The sequence below is a fragment of the Labrus bergylta genome, chromosome 23, assembly GCF_963930695.1.
Source record: "Labrus bergylta chromosome 23, fLabBer1.1, whole genome shotgun sequence".
NCBI classification, from domain to species: Eukaryota; Metazoa; Chordata; class Actinopteri; order Labriformes; family Labridae; genus Labrus; species Labrus bergylta.
The window spans coordinates 21240564-21264583 of NC_089217.1; the positions used below are offsets into that span (position 1 = coordinate 21240564).

General features: G+C 38.2%; 1 protein-coding gene across 2 annotated transcripts in view; it reads left to right on the forward strand.

Annotated features, from left to right (window-relative positions):
- Positions 1–24020, forward strand: part of LOC109987636 (copine-8) — a 77301-nt gene that overhangs the window by 14011 nt on the left and 39270 nt on the right. For both annotated transcript variants that reach the window (XM_020638785.3, XM_020638784.3), the window contains exons 2-5: positions 11560–11600; positions 12846–12892; positions 14041–14144; positions 18617–18656. In XM_020638785.3, coding sequence (XP_020494441.1) covers positions 11560–11600; positions 12846–12892; positions 14041–14144; positions 18617–18656 — 232 coding nt within the window. The remainder of the gene's footprint in view (positions 1–11559; positions 11601–12845; positions 12893–14040; positions 14145–18616; positions 18657–24020) is intronic.

The window sequence follows — 24020 nt, forward strand, 5'->3', positions numbered from 1 at the left end:
TGTGTGTGTGTGTGTGTGTGTGTGTGTGTGTGTGTGTGTGTGTGTGTGTGTGTGTGTGTGTGTGTGTGTGTGTGTGTGTGCGCGCATGCGTGTGTGTGTGTGTGCATGCGTGTGTATGTGAGATGTTCTCTTGGCTCTCTCAGCCATTGTCAAGAAGAATTAGGGCAGCTCTCTTAGAGAAGCAGAAAGAGAATACACAAAATACAGGCTGCTGATCTTGTGTGTGTGTGTGTGTGTGTGTGTGGGTATAAAGGTGAGGGGAAGAATTTGTGTAAGCATTTGCTTTTCTTCGAGATGTAATGAAAGGTCATGGGGAGCATATTGGATAGAGAAGTAAATATGCATAAGGAAAGAATTGCTTGAGAATGAAAAAAGAAGAGATGCAGATGACTTGTGCTCAGCGACCTGTTTTGAGAACGTCTGAGCATGCCCAGTTGTCTTTTCTCACTCCACATGTTACCAAGAATATTCCTGGTCTGTTTCTAAGCATGGGTACACACACACACACACACACACACACGTACACACTTATACAGCCAAGAATCCTGCAGTGCTGGATGTGATATCAATAAATGGCTCATTATAATATAGTAATAATGATTAATTTTATTTATAACACACTTTACATCTGAAGCAAATCTCAAATTGCTAAGAGAATAGGACCTTTATTAAAAGTAACACCAATGCAATATAGTTCTTTAATTAAAAATTGTTTAGCATCATTGTGGAGGAAACTGTGTTCAATGTGACATGATTTTTCCTGTATGCAGTTGTTGAAATAAAGTTCACCCAATGGTCTTATTGCCACAGCCCCAGACCACTAACTGTATGTCAGAGATATTATTTTGAAATGTGTTCGATTTGGATGCAATTTTTTACTTCAATGATACAGCAGTTTCAGAGCATTGTAATTAACTAACAATACATTCATTTCCACTTTAAAATGTCAGGAATTTCCAGATTGGAAAGAATCCCTTTTCTTACTTTCTTTCTCTCTCTCACTCCATCTATCTGCCTCTCTCTTAGTTTGACCATGACCTGAATAGGCTCTGCAGGGATTACACCATCTCACTGAACTAGATACAGTAACACACATGTAGATAAATGCAGAACAACATGTTCAGGGTCTAATGGGTTTCCAGTTCAACTGCCCTGTGGTCCACCATATTAAACGCACACATACACACATGCAGACAAAACCAAAAAACCTTAATACTTGCAAGATATCTCCTTCAAACATGTAGATGCAAACCTCCAAATCGTTGCTTCTACTTAATAAACAAACCACACACAGACAAGCTGACAGTGCTTAAGATAACACTTGAGACCACTAATATGAAATTAGAGATGAGTAAGGGAAATAAGAAGTCAAACAGAAGAGGAAATAATGCTGTAGGCTCTCTCCCTCTGAGCTGAGGATACAGGACACAGGTTTGTAATTGACTTGTAGACTTGACTATAAGCTGATTGGCTGTTTAAATAGGTAGGTGTTTGTTTTACTATTAAACCAGCTACAGTTTATGCCAAGCAGAAGCAATATTGTTCCCCTGCTGGCCTGCACACACATTGCTCAAGAGCCGGCACAGTTCCATTTGCCTAGTGGGAGGGCCTTTTGGATATGGATATTATTTTATTGTGTGCGTGCTATGTGTGTTATCATCAAAGGGAAACATTATTTTTTTTATATGAGGTTGGGGTTTTCCAACATTTAGAGGAGGAAGTTTCATCTATGAATCTGTTGAAAGAGCCCCTCAAATGTTGGCATATGAGCAGAAATACCAGACTGAGATAAACATTATGAGTCATAAAAAATACCAGCCGGTAACATGTTGTAACAACACCACAGGTAAGTGAACCCAAAAGCACGACTCACGACGCAGTCTTTGATGGGGGAAAAAAACAGTCTTTACTCTTGAAGAAGATACAATCCAAAAAAGTGATCAAAGGGGAAACAAAAGGCTTGAACGCTTCTCACAGGGGTCGAAGACGAACTGGCACAGAAGGAAGTGAAGCTACAGACTAAATAGTAGGGTGAGGGGGAAGACAACGAGATGCAGCTGGGAACAATCAGGGCGGGGCAGACAATCACACAGGTGGGAAACACATGAGGGCGGGAAGTGACGGATCTGAAACGAGAGGAGAAATTAGTGACCCAAAACAGAAAATAAAACAAGATAGAAATAAAAACAACCTAAGACCCTGAGCTGGACATGACACATGTAGGTCACATAATGGAGCAGAGCAGTAGAGACACTTCTTATAAATCCAGTCATATCACCAGCAAAGGGGAAGGTTTAGAATAGTCACATAGGAACTGGTTCAATTGTTATGTTAAAGTTCCTTTCGGGGGCTCGTCTCTATTGGAATATGTCAGAGTTAAAGCAAGCTAAATGATCGTCAGAAACATGATAGAATTGACAATCAGTTTAAGATTGTAAATAAATATTACAATGCATGAGGCCTCAAAAATAAACATATAGATGAGAGCAACCATCCAGGTACTTTGCCCAAACTATGCTGGCCCCGCCTCTTTATGGGTGAAAACATTCATTCTAAGTGAATCGCATTAAATAGAAAAGATGGGTTATCAGTGATTTGGGAATGTAAAGCACTTCCTATTTCTGCGTCTAACAAACTTTATATGTGAAAGCGACCTAAAATGACAAAAATATACAGCAGCATAATACACAGTCTCAACCCACACTCACTCAAAAGCTACCCTCACTGCTCTCTATATGAGTTTCAAGTGGCTAACTGTATGCCCTGCCTCTCCTGCTCTAAACCTGTTTGTACATTTGTTCTCATTTTCTCACCTCAAATACTCTTTCTTTTGGATTTTTGTTTTTCTCCTGTTGCTGTCCTAGCCCTCCTCCAGTGGCCAAAAATGTCTTCAGTGGGCTGCCAGAGTCCCGGTATGGTGTTGCTGATGTCTCATTAAAGTTACACACTTTCAGGGACATGGCCTCTGGAGCCAGTCCAAAAGGCACAGGGAATGTATTCATTAATCCAGAAATAGAATAGGAAAGGATAAGAGGGGATAGATGAGAAAAAGAGGAACGATAGGCTAAATGTGTAAACCAGAGATGAGGAGACAAGTTAATGAGAAGAGATGACGGGAACTGTGGGAAAGGAAAGGAAAGGTGAGGTAGGATCAAGGTATTGAGAGACAGAGGAGAAGAAACTGGAACTCAGGAAATAAATGAATAGGTGAGCACAAATCAAAATACTTCAGCACTGATGGCATCCCCACCTGTCAAGATGGAAAAACAACACACATCAGTCAACAGTCAGTCAAGTGGCCCCAATTGGCTGCCAGCAGTTGCCATGGTTACTGCTGTTATTGTGGTTCTCTCCCTACTGAGCACAGAGGTGTTTTTTCCATTTGTGTGTTGTTAGGACTGAAAGACAGATTTCCTCCTTCCTGACCCCACATTGCTGCTCAGACAGGTATTTAACAAAATTAGAGACATGTCATTTCAGCTGATGATGCCTCCTCACTATCCCTCTGCCTATCTCTTTATGCAGCACATCTTGTCTGTCTTTTGTCCCTTTTTTTCAGGTTTTAGTTCCATCTTTTATTTCCTCTTCCTAAGGGAATTCTCTAAACCTTAATGAGTGTCTGATTGTCTGTGAGTGTGTGGTGGTTGCCCTTCTGGTGTACTCACATTTTGCTTCCTGTCGCTGTGATTGACAGCTGTCCAAGGGGATGCATCAGAGGCAGAATGCCAGGATGACAGTTAACTGCATGGTTAATTCCCAAAGGGAGGAGAATGCAGAGTTTACAAGCAATATATGTGGCTGTGGCTCAATTGGTAGAGTCGTCGCAACCGGAAGGTCGAGGGTTCAATCCCCAGCTGGCCAAATGTCCGATGTGTCCTTGGGCAAGACACTTAACCCTGAATTTCTCCCGCTGCTTCAGTGGTGGTGTATGAATGGGATTAGTTACATCTGATGGATGATGCTACATAGTAATCATCACTACCATCAGTGTGTGAAAGGGTATGAATGGGTGGGTGTGACATGTGGTGTAAAAGCGCTTTAAGTAGTTGGAAGGCTAGAAAAGCGCTATATAAGCTCAAGTCCATTTACCATTTACCATATAAGCTATGATCAGACGTGTGTTTTAGGATTGTCATATCCGGCAAGGACTTCATTGATTTAAAATGTCTGTCCCTATAAAATTGCATTGATGTTTGTGATCAATGTGCATTTGAGCATTTTTATTGTCAACCTTGTTATAGCAAAAGCAAAGTAATAGTATTATGTCTTGCTGAGCAAATGAACTCTTACCACAGAGGGCACTGCTATGGTAAATGCTATCTGACCAAGGAGACAAAAAAAACAGCCACAAAATAGCTGTTAACACTTCTTTACATATAGCAGAAACATAACCCGAAGAACATATTGGAATGTTATAAACACCCTCCAATATCAGCTAAACTCATCATCTGACTTCAACATGTTTTTAAAACAGGTCTGAAAAGTTCCTGAATACTGCATTCATAACAGAGTAGATAAGCAGACTAATTCAATGTTTTTGTTGAGTGTATGTGTTTGGTAAATGAGGGGAGCAAAAAGGCCTGGACGTTTATTTTATTTGTCCTGAACCGTGACCGTATGGGCGTCACACGAGGTGCATGCGGTCACACAAGGAATACATCTAAGTGGAGATATTCACAACCCAATCCAGGTAGCAGTAATCTGCAACAAACGAATAAGGAGAAGTAGAAACAACAAAACACAAGTAGTAGAAAAAAAGTAATATACTGCAGCGATAGAGTGCCACAGGAATGAGTCCTAACACCCTGAAGTAAGTTAGCATTTGAGCGCCATGGGGTCTAACGTCTAAAAGTCAACGTGGATTTTGAATGTGTTTGTGGTTAGACACCTGAAATAAGGTCTGTGGTTAACACAAGCTTCAGAGATGTTGGTGTTTTGTTAGACCACATAAACTACGTTAGGTAACACCCCCACTTGTGAATTTTGAAGTTTTTACTCGTCTTTAAAAAGGCGGTTGTTAACAAGTGGCTAAATGTGACTACAGTGGACTACAAAAATACATCATATGGTTTGTTCTCTATATGACACAGCGAAGCTACGAGACCCAATTGCTTCTTTTGATCAGTTGTACAGGGTTGGTTCTGATTCGCAGTGCAGCCGAACACATCGGACGTTTCAATTACCCAGAGCAGACGATCACCAGAGACAGGTCAAAGAAAACAGGTGTCTTACTGTTTATCCCCACTGTTTTTTACAAGCCTCTGGATAGGAAAGTAGAGAGGGTCAAAGACAACAAAGCTTCTACTGTTTTGAGGTCTCGTGTTCATGACGAGATGTCCCAGAAGCCAGTCTTTGGTCCCTCGCTGTCACATTGTTGCTTTGCACTTATTGAATATTGTGAATGTTGAATCTTGTTTTTGTCTTGTTTTCTTTGTATGGACCCCAGGAAGAATATTGTTTCCGCGTTAACAACTAATTGGGATCCAATATAATTGGGTTTTATTTAAATCCCAAAGATGTTTCATTGTTCCCAAAGTCACATATTTAATTTTGACAAATCAAGTCAATTTTTGTGTTGCTATTTATTTTGTAGAAATATTAATTTATTTCTATGTTGCTCTTTATTTTGCATTCTTTTCTTTGTTTTCCTCTTTTTTGTTTAATGTTTTATGCACTACAAGCTGTACCTACTATCACAGGTAGTTCTTAACAACACTAATTGGAACAAACTGAAACATGACTGTTGTTACCAAATAAATAAGAGAAACCTCCAAAATATGCACTTAGCACTTTCTGTTTCCTGATGAACCTAATTTGTACCGTACTGTGACCTCAAGAACAAGGTTTGAACCAACCGTTACTAGCGAACATCAGATAGAGCGTGCATGATGGAGCATTTGTTATGGGTCTAATTTGAAGTTTTTTCCCTATGAAGGGCTCGAGCAGGAATCTCCCTGAAGTGCATTAGGCAAGGGAGGAGGTAGTGAGAAGTATGTCCTCATGTCTCTGTTCATCATCATCATGTGGATAAAAAGTAGTATTGCTGCTGCTTGTCCCTTCATGTGTTTCCTTAAGTAATCACATCTGAATATCTAAATGAAGCACCCTTTAGATATCAGGAAACATTACAACCCGATTGATTTTATCACAGGATTGTGTTGGTCAACATTACATTGGCACATATTGGCACCTGAGCTCATTGGTAGAATTTGTTGTTTCTCAATTTGAAGGTTGGCAGTTGGATTGTCAAGACACTAACAACCAAATTATTATTATTATAATTATTCAGTGTTTATCTTTTTTCATTTTCATTGTTATGAAAGTATGAAGAAATTGATAGCGCCCAATCCTAATGCTGAGTAGTCTTTTAATGTGAGTGCACATGAGGGACAGGTTCATCACAAATATAAAGGTGGTTTTCTGAGGAGGGGTTAAAAGTGAGAAAAATAACAAAGCTGACAGCTTCAGGAAATTGAAGGAATCCGTAATTGTAGAGACTAGGAAGTTGTTTGTAACAGTGGCATAGATAGACCCCCATTCAGATATCAGTCATTTATTCTACCATAAAGACATTAAATCAAAAGTTCAATAATATGGTGTGTTTGGAAAACTCTCTTCTAAAATGACTAACACTGTTTTAGTCTTTCAGTAGCACAGCCTGCCTCTGGATGAAAAGAGGGAAAGAGCAAGAGAGAAAGCAGTGACTCATTCACATTATCCTCTGAGGTGGAAATCCTAAAATGTGTATTACTCACACACACAATACCCGCACAGGGGGAGCCCAGGAGCCCATTTGGAGTGGCACCACGTGTGATGTGCTTTGAGCAGCAGACAGTCATAGAATGTGGAGCCTTTAAATTTCTTTGAGAGGGAAGTGTATTCCAACATGTACTACTAACCGCAACCCCATATCTGAGTATGCACTCGTCTTTTTGATATGCAGCTTTATTCTTAAAATGTGTTAGATAGTGACAATCTTTTAATTTGTAGCAACAGATAGATTTGAAGTTTATCATTGGAGAAGAACATGTAAACATCATGCATGATTTTCATAGTCTATCCCATTGCAGAAATATGTGAGAGCTGCTCAACGTTGGGGTACCCAGAGCCTAATTGGTGAAAAATTTTAAATGTTAACAAAAAGAGTCTAAATTAGAAGAAGAGTCAATGACTTATTTGAACAGAAAGGCTTCTATACTTTTTCAATCAGGCAGTAGCACAATCAACAGAATATAGACATTACTTAATCAATGATTGATTAGTTTATAGTTTATGTATTGGACTGTTTGTCCAACAAATCAAGACATTTTTTTGTAACTTAAGTTTTTATTAACTTTTAACATTTTTTTTATTTTTTATTTTAAGATTTATTTTTGGGCTTTTGTGCCTTTAATGGAGAGACAGGACAGTGGATAGAGTTGGAAACCAGGGAGAGAGAGCGGGGAGCGACATGCGGAAGGGAGGCCATAGGCAGGATGCGAGCCCGGGCCGCCCGCCTGAGATGACAGCCTCAATACATGGGGCGCGCGCCCTAACCATTGCGCCACCACTTTTAACAGTTTTTAAAACAATGCAGCACATCTTATACCAAAACAAGTACAGAGCACTTAGGCATAGCATGTAAGTCATCTCCTAGCATGAGATAACAAAAATAACAAAATAATGGCACAGACATAAGAGAGGTACAGCCACAAGCATGACCTTAGTTTAACATGTTGCCAAAACAGATCCCATCTCTCTGTCATCTTTCCACCAAGATTCATTTTCCCAACATGTTTTCATATGAAGAGATCTCAACCATTTCGTCAGTCCATTCCTTCACAGTGGGGCGCCTGGGGTCCCTCCAATTTCGCAGTATAATTCTCGCGGCTGTGATGAATCCAACCTTTAAAATGCTAAATTTGGGATTTGTTACATTAGGCACCAATGACTTGTCACAAAGGAGGCAAAGCCTTGGGTGCACTGGGAGAGTGACATCAATCCAACCCCCCAGTATCTCCAAAATACTACACCAAAATGGATGCACCATAGCACATTCCCAGATCATATGTAAATATGTGCCACAAATCAAGACATTTGACTACACCAGCTTGTGTGCTATGTTTTTTTTTAGAGATAGTTTCTTGCCTTTATTTGATAGGACAGTTTTAGAGAGACAGAAACTTTGCAGAGACATTAGGGATGATGCGACAATAAGCGTTGCGACCAGTAGTTAATTGAGTTTCAATTTTATTTACGATAATCTAATAATTATAATATTTCAATTCTAATGAGAATGATGATGACCCTTATGGTCTAATGAGAAGAGGACAGAGATGCTTATGTATTAATTAGATTAAATCACCCCAGCTTGTTGTTTATTATTGTTATTTATATCTTTCCATCACTTAGCTGAAAAGAACATCAACGGCCTCCAGAAAGTGTGTGATGAGTCAGCTCAGTGATGTTCCCTTTAGAAAATGTCTTGTTTAGGGAGATTGCTTAATTTGCGCTTTAATACCTCAGGCCTAAAAACCAGCTTGCATCCTGGGCATTCTCCAGGTCATCTTAATTCCAAACCAAGGCGTTTAACAGGCCAGGGTGATTTAATCTCATTGATACGTTAGCAGTACCTCTCTGACCTTTCCTTTTCTTCTTAGACCATTAGACCGGTCCTGGGGGGACAGGGCTTTCTCTGTTGCTGCTCCCACCCTCTGGAACTCACTCCCAAAAAACATCCGAGACTCCCCCACACTCACCTCCTTCAAGAAATCCCTCAAAACTCACCTCTTCATCACTGCCTACAACCACTAACTCCTCCCCCCCCCCACATTACTTCTTCGTTGTACTGTCCTCGTCGTTTTTTGTTTTGTTTTATGGTTTTATATTTTGTCAAAGAGTCTTTGAGTTCTTAGAAAAGCGCTATAAAAAACCAATGTAGTATTATTATTATTATTAGAAATCTGTATAAAAGATGAAGTCTCATATCATTTTCACATCAGGACATTTATTATCCTCAACACTCTTCCTTCCTCTCAGTGTGAAACATAAAGACTTTACAGTTTTCAGTGGTTTGTTCAGAAAGAGGGCCTCACAATATATCACCAGTCACAGAGATTCTTCTAGTGTTTTTCAAGCATGAGAAGCCATGAAATCTCTCATCCCTCTGAATATAACACTTCAGAGCCCAGACCAGATAGACCAGATAGTGGATAGTGTCACATCTGTAGCTCAGCTTGTATTTTCATGTCAGGTTCCTTTTTTTGCTCACCCTGGGAATTGAGATGCATTAATGCTTTTGGTAGAAGCTGATAGACCCTACTCTTACCAAATACCTTATGTTTAGTTGAGGGGCCTTTCTCTCTCCCCACTCCCACTCTGAAATGAACTTCACTCAAAGTCACCTCCTGCTGTAAGGACACGTTGAACTTGTGGCTACAGGAGCCTCTGACTTTCCAGTTGAGAGACAACCCACTCTTCCGAGCATGCAGACCTGCTGTTGGAGGGTTTAATAATATCCCACTCCCACTCCACACTCGGAGGATTTGAACGCCACTAAATGTAGGCTGGCTCTTCAGGCAAGCACCCAAACTTAGTGAAAGTGTGCAGGGAGAGGGTGTAAGGTAGAGCTGCACAATTTTGGCCGAAATGATAATCAAGATTTTTTTTTTTATCCATATTGACATCACAAATTGTATTCACCATTTTTTTCGACGGCCTCTGTTTATATAACATATAACAAATATCTGCATTATTATAAAACCTTTCCCCCTCTATTGAAATAATGATTTCACTATTTAAATGTGTCTTTACTGGTTTATTTTATATTCTGTATATTACTGTCTTTCATTTGTACTTTCCTTTATGTACTGTATGTTATTTAGTTATTTAATCTGTTTTTTACTTGTGATATTGTTTTTTTACCTGACTGTATATGTGCATTACTCTTCTTGAATAAAGATAAACAAAAAAAACTAGGGCTGGGCACGTTAACGCGTTATTTTCGCGTTAACTAATTAATTAATTATCGCCGACAATTATTTTATCTTGCATTAACGCAATTTTTATTATTTATTTTCTTATTGTAAAAGTCTGTTGCTCACTGGCTTTTATTTTGTAAAATTCCATCGTGAGCGAGCGTAGTGTGTTGCTTACTGCTGCTGCTCTCACAGGAAAGAGGAAACACTCAGAAAAGAATTGACGGATAATCAAGCATGGAGAAGTGTACGGAACTTTTACATGGCCATTTTCATTTTTAAGTTCTTCCAGACGGCGCAGTCGACAGAGCCAAAGTTATTTGTAACCACTGCAAAGTTGAATTTTCTTATCACCGGAGTACTTGATAAGTACTCCAAAATATGTTGCAGCCAGAAACTCAGGCGGACGCTGAAAGGTCGTTTCACTTGTCTTGACTTTATTTAAGCGTTTAACAAAGACCAAGTACCTTCATTCACTCTGCCTACGAGTCTCTTCAGCTGCTCAATAATAACTACAGCTTTCTTGCTAACTCCGGAGCATCGCAACAACAACTCTTCTTCTCTGAACTTCTGCATATCACTGTCACTCACAGACTCCACCTTGTGGCGTAGATTATGCGGCGCATTTAATTACCGTAATAACGTCAACATGAACTGCTTGAATAATGTTGCAGTTCAGAAAAATACATTAACATTAGCAACTTTGAAGATGAATTCAAAAAGATTATAAACTAAAGAATTTCAAAATGACAAGTACAACAAAAATGTGTTTGTGGGGTCCCCGATAACCAAACAATAAACATCAATGTTCTCAATTGACCTGTCACACTCTCCCCCACTTTAAAAATGGCGTCCCGACATTTTCATTATACGTCTTGGCCTAAAACCTTTCTGGGCAGTTTTTTTTTTATATAACAAACAGGATGACATTATGCCCTTGCAGTGGCAATAAGCTTTAGTTTTGTATTTATTTGCTTTGATTACATTGTTTAAGTTGAAGTACATTTACAATAGAAGTGCGCTATACACTACTTTTGAATTCATTATTGGATTTTGCGTGAAATTAATCGTGATTAATCACAGGAACTCATGCGATTAACGCGATTAAAACTTTTAATCGTTGCCCAGCCCTAAAAAAATAAAAAAAATAAAAACGGGTGAATGCGGCCGGTTTGGGAAACGTAAATGACGTCACTTCCTTACTGAATGAATCAGAAGAAGTAGGAACAAATATCTGCCTACTGTGCGCGCCTACTGAATAGTAGGTACTAACAGTATACAGCACGGATAGTAGGTACTGACTACTGTCTACTGACAGATTGAGTAGGTACTTGGAAATTTGGATACACCCCCGTCAATGCCATACCTTCTCTGTGTCTCCAAGTGATGTTCCCTGCGTTTTGATTTTTTTTTTTTTTTTTTAAGAAAGTCCGTTTTGTTTGCCTTTGGCCTTTTTGTAACAATTAAATAGTTTTCCACTCTTCACATGGGTCCTCCTATTTTTGTTTTTTCAACCGATCGTGACACAGTTGTATGATGAATTATTTTGTGTTTCACAAAGGGAACTTTGTTACTAACAACTTACCCCTTTGTGTCTCCACAGAAACCTGCTAGACCTGGACACTTTCTCTAAATCAGACCCAAGTAAGAGCCACCACCTTTTTCTTTGACTATAACCTATAAACCCTATTGTGTTTCTCCAAGTGCATCGTTTTCTGACATTTTTAAACTCTGATACTTATCATTTCTGAGTTTCACAATGAGAAAGTCGGGTAGGGAGTATGCAGAAGTAAGAATATGTTTAGGGTATTTACAGTGAAGCAAAAGTGCAATAAGAATGAAATTCATGAAATAAATTTAAAAAAAGTATTTCCTAAGCTTGAAAATAAAAAAAAAGGTCTTTCCTGTAATGTAAATATCCAAACACAATATCAGGAAGACTTCTGGTGCTGTATAAGGACCCATGAATACACACACACACACACACACACACACACACACACACACACACACACACACACACACACATGAAGACTTGCCAAAACAGTGTCTAGTCAGCACATCAATAAGAGCCTGGAATAAAAATGAGTCAAGGTGATGATAGTGACAGTGGTGAGCATGCAGGATGACAAGGATGACAGTGATTAACATGGTGATGATAAAGAGCTGGAAGGAACTCAGGCTTAACCCATACATTTAGACCTGCTATTGTGCTGAGTTGCACTTATAGTTCTGCTGAGTGAAGTGACTTTTGGCTCCTTATATGAACCACCGTTATGAGGTTAAGAGTACAGAGCTACATGAAAGAGGAAAAAAATAGAATGTCTGTAAAGGGCAGTTAAAAAAGCAGGGCTCGGAGGATGTTTTTTTTTCTTAATTAAAAAAGTTATTTGTTACATACACGGCAAATCAGAGAAGAATATATAGTCTGTTATTTATGTCTGTTTGTGCAAGACCCCAAGGTGTGTGATGAATGTGTGCACATATCTCTCCATCACTTATCTGAAAAGAACTTCAAAAGCCTCTAGAAATTCAGTTCATGATAAGTCAGCTCAGTAATTTGCCATTTATTGAATCTCTTATTTAGGGAAATTGCATCATCATGGCCTGACATGATGTGTGAAGACGAGGACCCTGATATCTATGTTTGGGCTAGTCGCTTTGATGTTAATTATTTTTTTGTAATCGGTGCAGTTTTGGTTTATAAGTCATATTCCAATGGGAGTGAAGTTATTTTAAATTTCCCTTTATTTGTCAGTTCCAGTATTATAAAAAAAAAGAATGTTATTGTAAAAGTGTCCGTTAGTCCTTTAGGAAAATGCCAGGCCGACTGTATGAGTGTACTTTGACCTTCAATGTAATGGAATCATGTGTTTCTGTTTCTTCCAGTTTGTGTTCTCTACACACAAGCCATGGGCAACAAGGAGTGGAGAGAGGTGAGAAGTTAAGGAAGAGAGAGACTGCATGTAGCCAATTCAAACTACATCACAATCTGCATCTAAATTAATCTTCATAGTTTAAAGTTAAGCCAGGTGAAAAATGTGTTTTTTTTGTTTTCACCTGGCATGACTTTTAACTTTGAAGATTCTTTTTGGGGCTTTAATGGATAGATAGGACAGTGGATAGAGTCAGAAATCAGGGAATGACATGCAGGAAAGAAGCCACAGGTGGGGTGTGAACCTGGGACGCCTGCTTGAGATGACATCCTCCATACATGGGTCGCACGCACTAACCACTGCGCCACTGCGCCACCAGGGCCTCGTTTTGAAGATTCATTTCAATGCAGTGTGGAAAAATCTGGACCAAGAAGTGGACCAAATCATTTTTTTTTCCTGAAAACACACCCATAGTGATACTATAAAAATAATCAAATTAGCATTGTAGTTAAGTTACTTTGAATCATTGATTTTGAGTTTATTTAATGCAACATTTACACTTTTTAAACTATATCTGAATTATTTTGTCTCTGCTACTAAAGCTTCAGTATATTTTAGAAACGGTACACAATGTCCAATTGAAATTACCAATCTGAAATAATCATGGGCTAATTGTGATTATAAACAACACTGTTTGTGCTTGTGAACCAGCTGCGACAGTTTCTTTATGAACTGCACTCATGCATGACTGAATTTCACCACCGTGTTTCACATGTAATGTATATTCATAAATGTAAATGCAGCTCAGATTCTGAGCAGTTATTCATAGTTCCGAGTTGCCTGTCATGAGTATGCTTTTCTAAAATGCTAAAAGTTAAATGTCAAACTGGAACCTACTTGAACCCCATTGACTTGATACGTCAGCTGCTCTGCATACATTAGCCTAAAGCTGTATATAATCATTGTAACTTGCATGTACCCTGACATGTCTCTGAGGTTATAAACAGGTGATTAGTTATTTGCATGAGTCACCCAACTGCACAAAGAGATTTAAAAATTGATGTGTATAAAAAAAATGTTCTGTTGAATAAATATTTTAAATGACATAGTTAAATAAAAAGTGCTAACTCTGACTGTAGTGGGCCAAGAACTACATCAAGAAAATGTTTTCATGCCTACCTTTTCTTTTTTTACTTTATTTGATCTAGTTTGGGAGAACAGAGGTCATTGACAACACGCTAAACCCAGACTTCGTGCAGAAATTCATGTTGGACTACTTCTTTGAAGAGCGACAGAACATCCGGTTTGACTTGTAAGTAATGACTTGATCTAGAAAACATCTAATTCACATTTCAGCTTTTAAATAACAAAGAAGAAACAAACATCCTTAGAGAAGTTTCATTGGTAAATGAGGAAAAGGGGAATCATTTGATTTTGCAAATGGTTTATTGTAGCTACAGAAATAGCTATTTTATGTCACACATTTGTCTCCTTTATTGTGTAGACCAAACAGGTTTGTGTTCTTATACTCTGCTTTACTCTCATTTTTGTAGTTCAAAAGAAGGTTATAAATGTGCACAGCGATTATTTTCATTCATGCCAACCAAAAACATTTTGACTTATTTAAAACAAAGTGCACTTGTGTATTAAAATGTAAAAGAGGTTTACAGACAGTGTTAAGCATATTCATGTCATTTTCTCCACATATCAAACCATCTATCTCTTTACACTGATGTTATTAAAAAGTGACTTATTGCACAGAGAGCACTGAGACAGCTTCATTCATTTAGTTATATTAGTGTTATCTTGATCTCTTGAAACTTAAAAGCAGTGGTCCAATCTTAGCTTTACTGTTGATAAATTCAGCTTGTTAAGCTGGCATGCCTACCTCTTGATTAGCCATTCATTCAAATAGCTAAAACACTTAATAAGCTAAATTGAAGTTGTAGACCTAAATGGAAATCAGAGTTCATATTTTTCTAACAACCACAACTTGCAATTGCTTCTATACATCTTTAAATTATTCAATCACATACCATTAAAATTGTGCATTTAAAATGGCTAATCTAATTGCTCTTGATCTATGACTTTGAAATATACATCAAACCCCCCCCCCCCCCTTTGTTTTCTTTCCTAAAGGGGAGGCGCTTGGGATTCATTCTGTTGTTACTGATACTTCCAGTGCACCTCTCTATATACAGGGTTCCCAACCATCCTGGAAAACCTGGAAAACAGTTGACTAATTTTCCAGTATTGGAAAACACCTGGAAAATCAGAGAAAAAGTCATGTCCTGGAAAATTATTCCAACACTCTCCTACAGGGTTGGACATTTTCACCGCCACACGTTAATAAAAGTATCTATTTGTTACAATAATCCACAACGCAGATTGAATGGAAGTCTATTGATAATGTCTTGTGTCAAAAACCGATATTTATTTACAATTTAGTTGAAGGGATGGAAGTAGACTTGTGTTTTCTCCTTGGTTTGAGGTCAGCACATTAACAGTAGTTAGATAACGTTATCGATGACGTGCTAGCTTGCTCTGAATCTTCCTCTCTAGTTTGTTTTTCTTACTAACCTAGCTGCTGTCTCACTTCCAGGCCTATGACTTTGTGCCTGACAAATGATCTCTGGAAAAGAGTGGGAACCCTGTATATATCACTTCAAATGTACTCTGACTATGTACATTTGGATCTGTACATTTCTAAGGGTACCTGTAGGTATTTCTGTCTGTTGCGAGACACTATCAGGAGACAGAGGCAGAGGTCTTTAGATTTATTATGCCACCAGACTGGCGGTAGGTGAAGGGATTTTCTTTCTTAATTTGCTCTCAGATCACATTTCTCATTGAATTACAGAGAGGATTGTGGAGGCTTATTTTATTAGATTGTGACTAATTATATTATAATCTGTAACCCAGGGAGCCATGCCAACAACACAAATGGGATCTGAAAGTTATACTATGTGAGGAGGAGTTAATTTCATTGTGTGATTCATGTGTGTGGGAGTGTGTGTTTGCATTCATATGATAGTGGTTTATTTATTGCCTCTCAGAAGTAACAAACAATACATTTTTCCCAATATTGCAGGAATTTCTTGGCTCTTAGAAGTGGAAGGTATGGACAGAATGACTTCCTTGCTGAGTGTCACAGTAGCTTTCCAGTCAGTCTTTGTTGGAGGTTTGGGCTGTAACCATTATCCAGTTACTGCATTTTTGCTGCCTGCTAGTTGTATCTTAATTAGATATTTATCCTTCACTGAAGTTTGTGAGTTGCACAAGTAAATAGTTGAGAGAACAGTCATTAACACCAAAAGTGTTTTGTACTGCCTATATGGCCGAATTACTGGGCAGTTCCAAAATATGTGAAAATGGTCTATTTTTCATCCACATTTCCTCCAACATAGACCCCTTCCAACCTCAGCTGTCCGTACACTTTTTTATTTTAGGGGTTATAAAAAACTGAATCATATCATGCCAGCAGAATTATCTTCAAGGACCCAAGCTGGTGGAGGTGGACTGTGTTGTACAGAGCATCAAACCAGTCTTCCTCAGAGATGACAAGTCCAGATTATTTTCCCATTTTGCTCTAACCTTGTTTGTTTTCTCCTTCAGTTTTGAAATAAGGAGTGGTTTGCAAACACCTGGAAAAAAATCAAATGTTCTTAAAGCTGTCTTCTTCTCCTCTAGAAGAGCAGTAGGAAGTGATGCCAGTTTTATATCAATGCCTGAACCATCCATCAATCCTAGTTGGCTTACAATCTGCATCAAAAGCGACCCTTCTCAGCTGTTTAGAATGTTTCTCGAGCATTGATGGTCTACACTATTTCAACCAGATTCTGAGAGTTTCTTTTGTCCAGTCATTTAGGAATGCTTCTCATACAGGGCTTTGCTGCTCAGTAAGGATTGAAGATGTAAATTTAACTGCCAATTTTCCAGATTCTTTCACTTTGCTGCATACTGCATGTTACAGCAGCATGCTATAGGTCTTAGTTGTGCCTCTTTGTAGTAGTTTGATTGGCATGTGAGTAATCTGCCTCATTTCTTTGTGCACTTGCAGTGTTCTAAATTGAATTATTGGCCCAAGTAAAATACTTTGAAAGCATCCCTGCATGTGGTAGCCCAATTATCATGGTCTGTAACTGGTTTGATACCATTCAAGTGTCCTGGGTTTTGGGTTGTTCTGTGTTTTGCTCAATCTTCTGCCTCTGCCTCATTATATGGTTTTGAGTGCTCAGAGGGTCGGTCTTGCAGTAACCATAACAACCGGGGTTCCAGTGGATGGTTGATGTGAAATGGTAGTGTACAGATTCCCTTGAGGGAAGAAATAGCGTTTAACCTTTCATATCTTTCTGCTCGACTCGTGTGCCATGGGACCAAGTATTATCACACATTCATTGACAAGTGAAAACCTATTACTTTTCCTCCCTCCGCTACATGTACATGTAGGACTTGCAGAGTTGGGTAGAAAAACAACAATGTATGGATGTGTATGTGTTTATGTTTGTGTTACAGTAGATGCAGTAATGTGAGAGAAACACACATGTGGTTTGTCTGTTGTAAATGGGTCTGTTCTGTTCAGATATCTTCTGACATTTCTTGCTGCTCCTCTTATTTCTTACACACATTTTTTTATAACTTTCTTAATTATTTTTTTCAATTTTATTGAAGCATTTTTCTTTTACAAAAATACAGTTAACAAAATAACTACGTTACTAAAAAAGCAAAAACTATAAAAACAACAGCAAACAAACCCAAAAGAAGATTTGTGTGATTCCCGGTAATGATCCCCGTTTTATAACGATATACTAGATGAAAGTTATCCTTAGATCCTTGCAATGAAAGTCTTATCTTTTCTTGTTTTGGATATCGTATATTACCTTTGAAACAGTGTTTAAAGGAGCTGAATCAAACCGTGACTTGGCAAATATTAAGTGTGTATTCTTGACATCATATCCGACCATTCAACATCTGTAAATTGTTTATTTAGATCAGCCTGCCACGCTTCAAAATAATGATACATCTTGTTTTACTGAGGTTAATATATTACAACTGATATATTGTACTGATTTGAATGGGTAAGTGTGACCTGCACTTTGTGTAGTCAGAAGACTAGAAAGCACTATGCAAGCTAGAAAGCACCATTTACCATCTATACACAATTACCCTGATTACATACAAACCTATAGAAAGGAACATGCCGACTGCATTTTACTGGTCAGTCTAGTAAAGTTACTAAATTGCTCAATATTTCTTCTCCAAATTATAACCCACTAAATGGCAATCCTTTCTAAATGAAATGACCTGAACTGTAAAATGACCAGATGAGTGAATGGCTTGTGTGATTGCCTCTCATTCTTTCTGATAGCTTCTTCATTTAAGGGTCCTTTTTGGACAGTATGAGGGTATGACTCACCTGCAGGTGAAATGGAGAAATGATAGAGAACAAGAAAAAGTGTCCATGATATGGTTCACTTAAACTCAAATGACCACACAACCGAAAAAGGACTATCATTTGCTTATTTAGTTACAAACAAAGTTATTTGTGGCTGATCACTTCCACTCCATACATGCATTAACAGTGATAGTGTGTCAGTTGGAGGATGCTTGTAAACACTTGATGGGGGGGAGGGAAATGCCCAGCGCCTTTAGTGAGATTGTTGGTGACAAACTGGCTCCAGTACTGATTTACTCCATGTGTTCCCAGCTGTCACCCTCCATCACTTTCTTATCCACTTTCTTATCAACTGACTCTAGCTTTGTTTTTCCCTTTTTTTTAAACAGGTATGATGTTGATTCAAAGAGTGCCAACCTGTCCAAACATGTGAGTACCAAATCTGCTCTTGATTACTTTTATTCCTATGCACACTTCATAGCATAAAGATCAATATCTACTGTTTTTGTTTCTGCACACTTTGGCTGTTTACACATCGTGTGAGTGTTTGTCTGAGAATGACTGCTGTTATTAGCCTCATTTCAGCAACTTGACAGTAATCTGCACATTATGAGTGGGTAATCTTCTGCAAAAGTGAATTCAACGAACTGACTGCAGATATTTCCTAAATTCAATGAAAAATAATTAATGCCCTCCACCCTGCTTTCTTCCACATTTATTGTAAAGAAAAGTAAATAGAACAGTGTGATTATTGGTCTTTGGTTTAAAACAATAATGGCTGCTTCCTATGTATTGTGTCATGAACATTCTTGCTCAAAGAGCAGGCCGATGCAGCTCTGATGAGCATCTAGTTGCTTTAAATAAAAAGGGAGCTTACAAATATAGCTTCTACATTTTTGGGAATATACTAACCCACTTTTATGAATTGGATGACAACATTAATACTTGCACATATATTATTTTATATAAAGCTACCAGCAGCAAACTATTTACAAAGCTTAGACTCTTAGATCTGTCTAAATATATAAACTTTTTTGAGCTTTTGATTAAATCTGCTTTTCAGTAATCTCTGAAATATGTTTGAGCAGGTGTTTTGGTAACAGTGAAAACAGATCTGTGTTGTGATCATCCAATGAGATGCAATCTGATCTAGTTGCCTTCTTCTCTCATGAACTGTGAGTGCTGTCTGGAAACTCAAATGTATAGCTTTGGTGTAAGTATTAGCCTGAGTCCCTCCCTCTTTTCAGTAGATCTTAGCCATAGCCAGGCCTAGAATAGCAATCAGTGTGTATATCATTTGTCTGTGTGTTTGAACACGTATGTCTGCAAAAACCTCATTTCACCTTACTTTCCCCCCCCAAAGTCTGCCCGTGAGCTTATAGCTGCAGACAGCCACTGTTGTTCTGCCTCAAGGCATCTCACTGCAGCTCTTTGCTCCGAACAGTGTTTGCACTTTCGTATCCAACCCAACCAGTCTGCCCGCATTTCACTTCAGAGACAGTCACATGACTTCTTAGATTGTGTCATAAACAAATAGAAAGAGGAGTGGATTACTAGAAAAACACAACAGGAGATAGGAAATAAGTGCGTTGGGAAATTAAGGAGGATCATTTTATATTTTAGTTTCAACCTGAATGATAGAATCTTTGGTGATATTGAAGACTGTGAGTGAGAAGATTTTCCTTTATAAAGGTGACAATAACGCTTTTATACCAATGTGATTTGCTGTTCACAAAGTATAAATGCCCTATAGGCTAACATAGCAATAAGCTGAGTAAGTGAATGATTTCTTTAAAATGTACCATCACTTACTTGAAACGGTTCTGATTTTGTTCTTTTTATGGACTATGTATTTGATTATATATAAATGAGTGCCAGAATGTGTTTTTTCTTATTGTGTGACTATGGGCTATATGTTAAAACGCTTTACAACTACGCTATGCCAAAAGTTACCTTGAAATTGGGAACATTTTAATTGTTTGATTCTTATTGGGTTTCCAAGTGGACCGATGAAACAGATGGAAATTAGCTAGCTAGCTAAATCTGCTACAAAGCATCTCTTCTCTTCTGAGACTAATGTTTTTTTGTACACTGTCCCTGATTCAAATAAACGATTAAACTAAACTATATAATTGAATAACCTCCATAGAGGCACTTGGAACTAGCTATGCATTTTCTGCACTTTTCCTATCGCTGTGTACCTGTTGAAAGGACAGGGTTTCACTGGAAGAGCAATTAATACAGGATATATATTCAATTTCAGCTAATTGTTGTGCAGTTGGCATTGGATTGAATAATGCAATTAAATGCAAAAGGGACCATATTCGTAGGTTTTCATTTTTAGATTTGACAACAAACCACATTTTTAAGTGATGCAGTTTTAAGTTGAGTAAGCTGAATGAATGCCATCATTACTCTATCCAGTCCATTTCTCCCTCTATTTTCTTCTCCTCTTTTTCTTTTCCTCTATTGTAATCTGTTCTTTTTTTCTTATTTTCTCTCCATCTTCATCTCTCAATTTCTCATTTCCCTCACTCACTCTGTATTTTCTCCTCTTGCCTCGATCAATAATCTCATACAAGTAAAGCTAGGCATGTAAGCTGGGAGGCAGCGTAGCAGCCTTAATGCAGGTCTCAGGAGGGAAGCCAGAGAGCCAATCCATTATGGTGTATGTGACATTGGAGCTGTAGGCTTCAGGCACACATGGGAACCTGGTGTGAACCAGTGTGGCATTCATTGGGACACGTTGAGAGATAAAGAAAAAACAATGTTAAATATCACTCTGATTTCAATTCAATACAGGTCCGTGACCTCTTTTGCAACACATCTCATACATTTCCATGTATTTGGTTAAGCTTGGATCTATACATAGGATAGGATAGGATAGGATAATACTTTATTGATCCCCAGAGGGGAAATTCGGGCATTGCAGCAGCAAGACAGAGAAAGAAGTAATACAGAATACACAGGATAGATGAGATAAATACAGATAGAAACAACAATAGGATGTATATACAAAAGAATATAAATAGTTGAGCAATTCAGGACAATTATGAATTATGTGTAGTGGATGACAAGTTAAAGTGACCAGTGATGATATAAAGTGACTTGTGTGATCAAAAAGTTTAGGTTTATATAAACAGCAGTAAAAGAGCAGCATGATATGACGATCTAAAGAAGAACAGTGCAGTTATACAAAATTAATTATAACATAGTATAATATAATGCAATAAGATACAGTATTCTGTTGTATACAGTGTATTGTATAGAGTAGAATATAATATAATAATAATACAGTGTGTATGTGTGTGTGTATATATATATATATATATATATATATATATATATACTGTATATAACATTGCTGAGATATGGAGGCAACATTACTATTCTTTATTTAATTGTGTGAAAGGGGACCCATATCATTTGGGAAACATTGCTTGTAGTGATATTGAGGGTTTTAGCCACTGAGGTCCATTAAGCAATATTGCAGCTTGCTAAAAATAAGGCAAGTGGCTCAGATGAAATCACTGCAAGTTTGCTACCCCAAAGGTTGCTATTCTTCTTGCTATCTGTTTTACCGCACTAATGACTCATGGCCTGCTACCAGACTCCATGTTGTCCGTCACTTTGGTGCCTGTTATCAAGAACAAAGCTGGCAAGGTTGGGAGCCTAGATAACTACAGGCCTATTGCTTTAGCCAGTGTGGTATCTAAGGTCCTTGAGAGTATTCTTTTAGGGCAGATAACTAAATATATTGGTACCACAGATAACCAGTTTGGCTTTAAATCTAAGCATGGTACTGATCTTTGTATTTATGCCTTGAAAGAAGCTGTTGAGGTATATAGGAGGAAAAACTCCTCAGTCCTGATAGGATTTGTTGATGCCTCTAAGGCCTTTGATCTTGTCAATCATCGAAAGCTGTTTATGAAACTAAGTGAAAAGGGGGTCCCTGATTACATATTAAGGCTTCTGGCGTACTGGTATGCCAACCAGAGTATGCAAGTCAAATGGGGAGATACAATTTCCTCCCCCTTAGGTCAGGTATTTAGGTCATGTTAAGAAAAATCTATTCAGAGCATATTGTACTCCTCTGTATACTGCCCCCTTGTGGGCCAGGTTTAAAAAGGCAAGCTTACAAAAGCTTAAAGTTGCATATAATGACTCCCTGAGAATATTGTTTAAAAAACCTCGATGGACTAGTGCAAGTGAGTTATTTTGTAATGCAGGAGTAAACACTTTTCAGGCTCTTATGAGAAACTTAATGTACAAATGTATCTGCCGATTGAAGGATTCTCAGAATTCCATCATTATGCTGTTGACAAATCCCAGTCATAGTTCTGTACGATACCAGTCATCCTTGTGGCAACACTGGTACAGTTGTCTTTTATAATATTGGTGGTTTTGTCTTGTCTGTATGTGTTTTTACCCTGTGTTTTTATTTTGCTTGTTTTTTACGTTTTCTAATGGACTCCTGAGTCTGGCAATAAAGAAGATGATGATGATGATGATATATGTTTGTTACTGCAAAAATTATGCAGTTTTTTCCCTAACCCCCCAGCAATAATTAAATGCAGACGTAGAATATACAAATGGCTATTTACACTTTAATTACATTTTAAAGCTAGCAGTTTTCCCTAGTTTTTGTGTTGTTAAAAGCAAATTTAGTCAGCTGCCAGATGTTTGACATATTTTATGTGAAAGGACAGTCTTACTTGTCCTTTAATAAAGTAAAGTCCCAACTTGTCAAAGCTCCTTTGCAGTGACAAATTAGACCCGATGTCTCTAAATAAATATTAACTGTTTCTGATAGAGCAGTGCCCTCGAAAGGAGAAAATAATATAGCTGTGTTTTCATTCTACAAAAAGTCAGCATTAAATTGGTGAAATGTTAAAATGTTTCACTTTGCTAGTCAGCTGTTTTCCTGTAGGGCTCATCATTTATTCACCAACAAAGACCACACCGACAAAGATCTTGATTTAGAATAGTTTATTGTAATAAGCATGAGTTAACAGACCTTTGTTTTATTAGCTAATATCTGAAAATACAACACAACCACATGTCTGTGAATGGAGCTTGTACTGTGCTTTCAGTGTGATTGATTATTACCTGGGGAGTTCATGTGATTTAGAAATGACCCCACCACGTCTGTGTGTTGTGCGGCGCATTCGCACAGGATAAGTGAAGTCTGTGTTTTTAACTCAAATTTACTTTATCCCCCGGATACGATGTCAAGTGTTAACCTTTCCTGCTTCGGCGTTCCAAACGGGAGACTGATTGGTCTGCTTCAGGGCCGAAGTTGTATCCCTCAACTTCGGGACTAACCCCCGTCACTTTAACTGGAGTGCAGCAAGTTGTAAACAGACACGGAGAGTCCGGCTTGTTACCGTTTATTACACACACAAAGCTCAAACTGTACATACACTTCAGATGCTGACTAGTTTCTCTGTGCTGATTCTGCTCCGGTCCCCGGCATCAGTAATGTGCCTCTCACACACGCCTGCCGAACACACACTCCCCTCGTTCTCTCTCTTTCCTCACTCGCACTGAGCCATTCACAGACAGACGTTACTAGTATAACACAAGGCTCTGTGTAATCTATGTGTAAAAGATAGAAGAATGTTCCGTGCATGTAATCCATCTAATCATCTTTGGAGATTTCTCTCTTCTGATGGATTTGAACTCTTTCTGTGAATGGGTCTCCATGCTGTGTAGATGAGCCTCCTGAATTTGCAACCAAAATGCTGTTAAAACTTTCATTTAGAATTGCCAACGCAGCCTGCATAATTCTCG